This window comes from Benincasa hispida, chromosome 9, assembly GCF_009727055.1.
Source record: "Benincasa hispida cultivar B227 chromosome 9, ASM972705v1, whole genome shotgun sequence".
Taxonomy (NCBI): domain Eukaryota; kingdom Viridiplantae; phylum Streptophyta; class Magnoliopsida; order Cucurbitales; family Cucurbitaceae; genus Benincasa; species Benincasa hispida.
In genome coordinates this window covers 26,348,058-26,356,138 of record NC_052357.1, presented here as the reverse complement: position 1 = coordinate 26,356,138, position 8,081 = coordinate 26,348,058, and the positions used below count along the sequence as shown (strand labels likewise).

Below are 8,081 nucleotides of genomic sequence, written 5' to 3'. Positions count from 1 at the left end.
AGTGTAAATTAGATGCATATTATCTAATCAATTACAAAACAAATGACAAAGACAGAATGACTATATTTCCTAACATTGAAAAACTAAGGACATACATTTCAAGAAAAGTCCAACAATTGAAAAAAAGAAAATAATAAAACAAACACCAAATTTCATAAACCAAAACCTAAAGAAAAAAAATAAAAACGATGCGGATATCTCAATTTTATGAAAATGTTAATAAAAGGTTGATATTGGAACTTTTGGAAGAAAAATTATATAAGAACTTCATATTAATAATAAGTAAATTATATTTTAAAAGTAATTAAAAGTATTTAATATTGAAATTATGTTTTATTTTTTATATTTTATGAAAATTAGGGTTGTTTTCAAATAAAAAAAACAAACTAATTTATTTATAAATATATCAAAATGTTACTATCTATTAATAATAAATTGTGATAGACATCTATCTAATAAAAATATTTTTAGCAGTTTTACCAATTAAAATATGGAAAGTTTTCAAATTAGGAAATAAGGGAAACTATTTACATAAAATAGTAAAATTTTAATCTTATTTGATAAAGACAGATAAAGTCTATCATTGATACTATAGCGGTAGAAATTGAAAGAAGTCTATCATAGATAGATGCGGATGGAAGTTCTCTATTTTATTTTACTATTTTTATAAATAGTTTGATATTTTTTTGAATTTTTTTCTTAAAATCATTACCCAAAATATCATGAAAATTTAATAGAAGGAATAAAATAGAGTAACTAGTAACGGATAGATTTGAGGGAATAGTAAAATAATAAAAAGAAGAATCCATGTCACATGCTTTTTCTCCAAATTCCAACTCATCGAAATCAACGGAAATGGGCAATTAGGTAATTTCACTAAAAAAACCCCAAACACGCTCCACCTATAAATTCCATTTTCCCCCGAAATCTTTCAAAATAAACGCGCGAAATCCAACCCTTTCTCCCGCGCCTTTTCTCTCTCTTATTTCTCTCTTTTATCCCTTTAATTCCTCTTTTAATCTCTCATTTTCTCTCCCAGTCCCCGCCGCCGCTATGGAGCGCTTCCACCACCCCCAATCCGCCGCCAGCACGGCCACAGCCACCATCTCCAACTCTGACCTCAAGCGCGGCAAGAAACGTGGTAGCTACAACTGCGGCCGATGTGGTCTCCCCAAGAAAGGCCATGTTTGTAACCTCACTTCTTCCACCACCTCTACCACAACCACCACCACCGCCGCCGCTACTACTTCCACTCCCACCACCGATTCTACCAATTCCGCTCGCGGTTCCACTATTGACCCCGCTTCCCACTCCCACCTCCGTCGCGCTCTCTCCTTTGACGAGGCTGACGATCTCCGCAGCGGCTTCCATTCTGACCTTGACGATATCGATGAGGCTGAGCCGGTCTTTGATTATCCCGATATCGATCCGGACTCCTCTGGATGTTTACCTGCGACTTGTCTTTGGGAGGTTCTGAGGAGGCTGCCGCCGACTGGGATTTTATCGGCGGCGAGGGTTTGTAAGGGGTGGAGAGCGACGACGAGGAAGATTTGGAGAGCGGCGGAGGTGTTGAGATTGAGAGTTCCGTCTAGGGCTCAGGTTGGATTTGTTGGTTCGTTGCTGCAGAAGTGTTCTGGACTTGTGACCCTCTCGCTTAGATTGGAAAGGTTAGGGTTCTTGATTGGACGGTTTAGATCTATCGGTTAAGTTGACGATCGGGTTCTGATGAGTTAATGTGATAATGAGTTTAATTGAAATGTGAAAAATGAACTGGATCCGGATGTTGTTGAACTAAATGTGACAAAAATTAGGTAGATGAAATGATTTGGGCTTCGATCTGTGACGAACTAGCGAAATGAGGACCTGATCTTTTTATTCCATGGTTTTTTTATGGTAATAGCACTTGTAGTTGATGACTTTAAATTCTGATCAAATTTATCCACTGTCATACAATGGGGTTGACTTTCTTGTTCTTGTTCAACAATTTTCCTCTAAATTTAGCTTGCAACTACTGACTAGCTAGCTAGCTCGTAACTATTTATCTTTCTTGATGACTTCTGTTTATTCTCTAAAAATAAGATTTATATGGAATTCTAGAGATCGGCCTTAATGAACACTAATAGGTGATGGTGTTTGAAGATCAGATTGTTTTAACATATGAGTTTCTTGATGTAGCAGTGACTTGGATTCGATGATGTTGGCTTGCATTGCGTTCTCGTGTCCTAATCTTGAAGTTCTGGAGATCACTACGTCTAAATCATCAATAAATCGCATCACAGGGTAATTCTGTATACATATGTCTTACCTTGTTTTGTACTGATTTTTTTTTATTTGTTCTGTTTGTTGATCTGTGAATATATGACTGTGTGAAAGTGGTATGATCAGAAGAATACTGATAGCTGAAGTTCATAACAGAAAATGTGTTCCAATGACTGATGTTTGGCCATTTCTTTTTATTTGTAATATGCAGTGGTGAACTTGGTCGATTTGTTGCCGATAAACGTTGTCTTAAGAGTCTTAAGATGGAAGGTTGTTCTAGTTTGGGGAGTTTTTCCCTCTGTTCATCAAGTCTTGGCACACTTTGGCTTTCTGATCTTTGCTCCCTCTCTAAGATGGTTATATCTCTTGTCCTTTTATCTCTTACAATGACTACCTCTGATAGAAAAGTAAGTTTGCTCATTCATCTACTATTTTGACAGGGTTTCAATTGCCCCAATTTAAAGGAGATTTCCTTAGAGTTTTCACGTCAAGAAAATGATAGCACTGATCTTGTTGCGATGGTTGATGGCATGGGAAGGGGTTGTCCGAGATTACAAAACATACACATATCGTCTGTCCGTCTTTCTCATGCTGTAGTACTAGCACTGACAGCTGCACAATTGAGGTTTGTCCTACTAGTACTAATTTAGCATTGCAATGAGCTTGTGCCAAGTAAACTTCCATCCTTTTTTGAATGTTCAGGGGTTAACTTTTGTTCTCATTAATGTTTATTGTGGATTCTTATTTTGTTTTTGCATTGATCAGGGGATTGCGGATGCTTTCACTTGTTCTTGGAGCTGACATCACTGATGCATCAGTTGCTTCTATTGCTTCAAGCTATCCAAACTTGGAATTGCTTGATCTTAGCGGGTATGCATTTTTGTTTTTTACTAATCTCACACGCCATTATAATTTTGAGATTAATCTAGGAAGTGCTGAAGTGATTGGTGCAAGGAGTCAATGTTAAGGGTCACATGCTTGAGTGGATAATAGAACTGATCTTGCAGTGAATTGCTGGAGAATTTATCATCTCTTTCTTTTAAATGCTTACTTAAAAGTTAAATCTCTGAAGCAAGCTTATTGATATGAAATTATTCTGACGGCATAATTAGTATAAAGAGATCATCTGAATCGGCCATTGATTTGGATTTCAGGTCTAGCATCAGTGACAGTGGCATAGGAATGATCTGTAATGTTTTCCCAGATTCATTGTCTAGACTTCTCCTTGCCCTCTGTCCTAATGTCACTTCAAGTAATCACTCATCTTTATATCCGATTTTTGTGTAATTTTTCATCTTTGTATAAACTTTTTATTATGCTGGCTCTCAGTTTCCAATTACTGATGAAGTTGCTTCCTGCTCTTCAGGTGGCATACAATTTGCAACGGCTGAATTGCCACTTCTTGAACTCATGGATTGTGGGATGACTATTTGTGACCCTAATGCACAGGATTCGACATCTGAAACTGGTGATCACGAGTTATCAAAACCGCCAAACTCTAAGTTTCACCTCATTTACCAAAAGCTGATCATCAAACACAACAACCTGAAAAAGCTGAGTTTATGGGGTTGTTCCGGTTTAGATGTGAGACTCTAGCCATTACCTATCAAATCTATATGCCATCATTTTCTCCATTTTTATTCTGTTCTTCACATGCAGGCACTATATCTTAACTGCCCACAACTAGATGATCTCAACCTGAACTCTTGCAAAAATTTGCATCCAGGTGAATTATTTTTTTTTTACCCCTTAACTGATCTCCTTGAAACTGACTATAATTCATATATCTCCTTGAAAGTGACTATAATCCATATATCTGATGAAAAGTTCTACACCTAATATTATTAAATATTTTCATGCTTCCAGAGAGATTGCTACTTCAGTGCCCTGGTTTACGAAATGTGCACGCATCAGATTGCAAGGAGTTATTGGTTGGAGCTATTCGAAGTCAGGTACACAAATCGATTACTTGACTTTAATCTCCTATTGAATTTGAGGATTAGTTATCTGGAAGATTGGGAACATTCCATGTACATGGTAGATTGCTTAAAGAAGGATTTGAATTCCGATGTTAACTTAATATGCACTTCTTTTGTCCATTTCAGCTTAATAAGGCTGCTGCGCCTGAGGAGAACGTACTCTCATGTAAACGCTTGGCAGATGGCTCAAAACGCATTAGAGTTCCACCTCTTGTTTCACTGGTAAGTCGGAACTTCTAGTTATTTGAATAGCGGTCTAAACACAAAGGTGGTTCCTAAGACACAAAAAGAAATCTAATACACCTTCATGATTAGCATAAACTTGCGCTTAATGGTAATTAACGAATTTAGTAGTATTTTAATATGGTATCATTATAAGAAGTCCTATATTCAAATTCACGTGATATAATTTCTTTCTTTTCCCTGTTTTTGTTGGCAGTCATCCGATAATTATACAAAACGAAGAAAGGTCGGAATCCATCAGTGTAAGATTCTTGTGTCTTGAACAATTCAGAAGTTGTGATTGTTTTTCCTCGGACACTGATAAAATATTTGAGCATTGTGAATTAGCCAGTGAAGGCAGAGTGCACCTGCCAGCCATTTGGGTTAGAGGCAGAGTGCCTCGCCTGTATAAACATTTCGCTATGTAACATTGCCACTCTCTTAAAACCATATTTTTTAGTATAGAACTGAGTCCAGTACCCAGAGCCAAGTCATACATTTATCAAGGTTTATAAGTTCATTTTTTTCCAATAAAGAATAATAATTATTTATAATCATATGATTTGAGAGATTCCTCGTGTTCTAGAAGTGAGTTTAGGGCAGGTGGCCTTCACTAGGTGATTGCTCCAAATTCTTGGGTGCGTTGTCAAACTACAATGTTTTCTTTCTCGACAGTATAAAACTATCAGTCACATTTATTCAGCTTCGAATAATTTCTTGGGCTCGAGATAGTCCTCTTGACCGATTTTATAAACTCTGATGGTGCCTCAACTGGTGAGGCTCTTGGATTCATCAGCTTCATGCTTTGATTAATCGATGCATATGGCAAAGCCATTTTGTAGACTACTAATGCCTTGATTCAATGGAAGTCCAGTAAGTACATTAGATATATATCCCTTGATTTATTATGTAGAATGATGGTTCTTATTTGAAACTCAATTAGAGTATGGTTTAAAACAACCAAGGTCGAGTATTATCTTCGAATTTGGGTTATTAAAGATCTGTTTGGTAGAGAATTTAAAAACAAAGGATTATATAATAATAGAGTTGTATTTCATGTTTTCAAATATGTGGTTGGTAGGAGAATTATTATTAAAAAACTGTAAAATTATTATTTTGTAATAATGTATGATTTATAGGATAAATTGAAATTTTTATCCCTAAAGTTTGGAAGGAGTTAAAATTTAAGTCTTATGATTAATTTGAATTTATCTCCTATGATTTGATAAAAGTTTCACAAATAGTTTATATGGTAGGGATTATTTAAAAGGGTTTAACAAATCATAGAGATTATGTATGAAGTTCTTTCAAACCGTAGAAATTAAAATTTAAATTTTATGGACTAACTTTTAATTTTCTTTTAACTATAAGATCAAATTTGAAATTTAATTTAATTTATAATATATTACATAATAAATGTTTTATTTTTTTTAGAAAAATTGAATTGAATTTATAACTGACATATTATATTTCTAAATATTTTTAATATTATTTAATGTAATTATGCATTTTAAATTTTAAAATACAAATTTTAGATATAATAAAAATATAAAAATATTGTTATTAGAATTTACCTTGTCTAGATTGCAGAATTCGAAAATAGTTTTTAGAAACAAAATTTGGATTGACTGAAACATATATTCATTGAATTTAGTAAATTTGAAATATAAACAGAATCTGAAATGTGAATCAAACAGATCCTAATTCTTTTTTTTACTTGTTTTAATTTTAGTAAGGGGATCGATTTGTGATACAAAATAAACTAAACTAATCTTAAGAAGGTAACTAAAGTGATCAAGAAGGGAGAATTTAAAGAAGAGACATTCTAAGGTATTGATGGACCTAATAAACTAATAATTTAATTCTGGAATCAATTAACAGAAAACTTAGATGTCAAAGTATTTTATTTGGATTGGTCTTTTTGAGGTCAACCTGTTCTGTTGCTTAATTACTAACTTCTACTCAATTAAGCTCATAAGAGTGCCAATAATTGAGTACTCAAATGATCTATTTCTCTTCCTGTTCATAGATAGACAAAAGATGGGTTGGAAGAACTAAGAATTTGTGCTTTAAACTTTGAGGCCATTTGAATAAGCTAAAAGTCACCAAAATAGAGAAGGATAAAAAGTAAATTAAAAACAAAAAATGCAAACCAACAGGTGTCAAAACCTATTGAAAGTAAATCATGGTGAGGCTAGGAGAAAAAATAGTTGAAGAAGTTTAATTAATACTAGTGTGGTATTTGTTGGTCAATAATTCAACCATCAGTCACTAATATGAACATTATTTAGTGATTAAACTTCCATAATAAATTGATCCAGATTATTATTATTGATGTTTAACTTAACAAAAGAGTGTTTACTCTCTTAGAAATTACAAGATTGTGTAATGGAAGAATTTTGATATAGATCAAACTATTATGGGTGGAAGAGTTGGGAGGTGGTGTGTAAATATAGATTCATCTGTTTGATAATTATTTTATTATTGTTTTGAAATTAAGTTTTTAACTTTATTTTCGCCTCTATGTTGTAATGTTCTGTTGTTCACTTTTTTCTTTTTCTTTTTTTCTTTCTTTTTTTTTTTTAAAAAAAAAATAATCATATTTTGACTAATATTTCAAGTTTTTCTTAGAAAAAAAGTGAAATCCATGGCAAGAAAATTAGGAGAAAATAACCAAAAACTTCAAAAACTAAAATCAAAATGTTATGAAACAGGACTTAAGTAATGATTGTCGAGTCGAGCATTTTGGTTCGTTTTAAAGAAATTTAGATGTTCAACATTTTTTAAAATGCAAATATAGTCGTTCGACATCATAAGATTTGTAAATGTTAATGCTTTAAAAATTATACATTCTTCCACTAATACCCTTACAAAATATGTAAAAACTGTTGGGGTTGATGCCTTAAATCTCATGGGTCATGTAATTTGTAATTATAATGTACAAACGATTTATTTATTTAATAAAATATGAGATATTTTATTTGACATGAGTAACATTAACCCTAGAACCAATAAACTAACATCCATGATTATTTTCTATAGCTTAAACATGTATTTAGAGACATACAGGTAGATCATGTTTAAATGATAACTTAAATGATTTATAGTAGATGGATAAAGCTGGATACCTTATCCTGGTAACACTATGAATATGACTCGCTTTGTAGATGTTACAATTATTGTAAAGTGCTACAAATGATTTAATTTTGATCTTTCGTGTGGAGACATGTGAGCGGGGGTGTTCTATACAAAAGGGTTTGTATAAGACCGAACCACAAAATAAATAGTCTCATTATATAATGCTGCTAATAGTAGAGACTTACATTTCACCAGAATGACCATAGGTGACATGACCTACCTGAATCTTGAGTGAGTTGTGAACTTCAACCTATGAAGATGGTCCTTTGATTTGTATGGGTGAGAGTGGCTAAATCGCCGGCTCAATAAGCCTATTAGTTTGGGGATTCATCTGATTAGAGAGCTGGGAACACATGTACACAAGAGGAAATTCACTCATTTCTTAATATCGGGGTAAGTAGATAAATTGCTCTTTAAGAGTTTCCAGGCTTGAACAATGTAGCTTCACATCCTCTCTTGACCCTAGAGGGGTTTGGTCATAAT

General features: G+C 33.5%; 1 protein-coding gene across 1 annotated transcript; it reads left to right on the top strand.

The window, feature by feature from the left end:
* The first annotated feature begins 948 nt into the window (after positions 1 to 948).
* On the top strand, positions 949 to 4,936 carry LOC120085362 (F-box/LRR-repeat protein 17). The gene is made up of 11 exons (XM_039041310.1): positions 949 to 1,667; positions 2,179 to 2,280; positions 2,471 to 2,615; positions 2,700 to 2,884; positions 3,025 to 3,129; positions 3,414 to 3,511; positions 3,626 to 3,843; positions 3,919 to 3,985; positions 4,126 to 4,211; positions 4,365 to 4,460; positions 4,678 to 4,936. The coding sequence occupies exons 1-11, from the start codon at positions 1,054 to 1,056 to the stop codon at positions 4,741 to 4,743; spliced, it is 1,782 nt and encodes a 593-aa protein (XP_038897238.1). The 5' UTR covers positions 949 to 1,053; the 3' UTR covers positions 4,744 to 4,936.
* Positions 4,937 to 8,081: the final 3,145 nt, after the last annotated feature.

Bases quoted from the DNA above. Each gene is read 5' to 3' on its own strand.
- LOC120085362 (XM_039041310.1), top strand. From the start codon at position 1,054: ATGGAGCGCTTCCACCACCCCCAATCCGCCGCCAGCACGGCCACAGCC. The intron at 1,668-2,178 runs GTTAGGGTTCTT...TTGATGTAGCAG, and splicing joins CTCTCGCTTAGATTGGAAAG to TGACTTGGATTCGATGATGT. The intron at 4,212-4,364 runs GTACACAAATCG...TGTCCATTTCAG, and splicing joins TTGGAGCTATTCGAAGTCAG to CTTAATAAGGCTGCTGCGCC.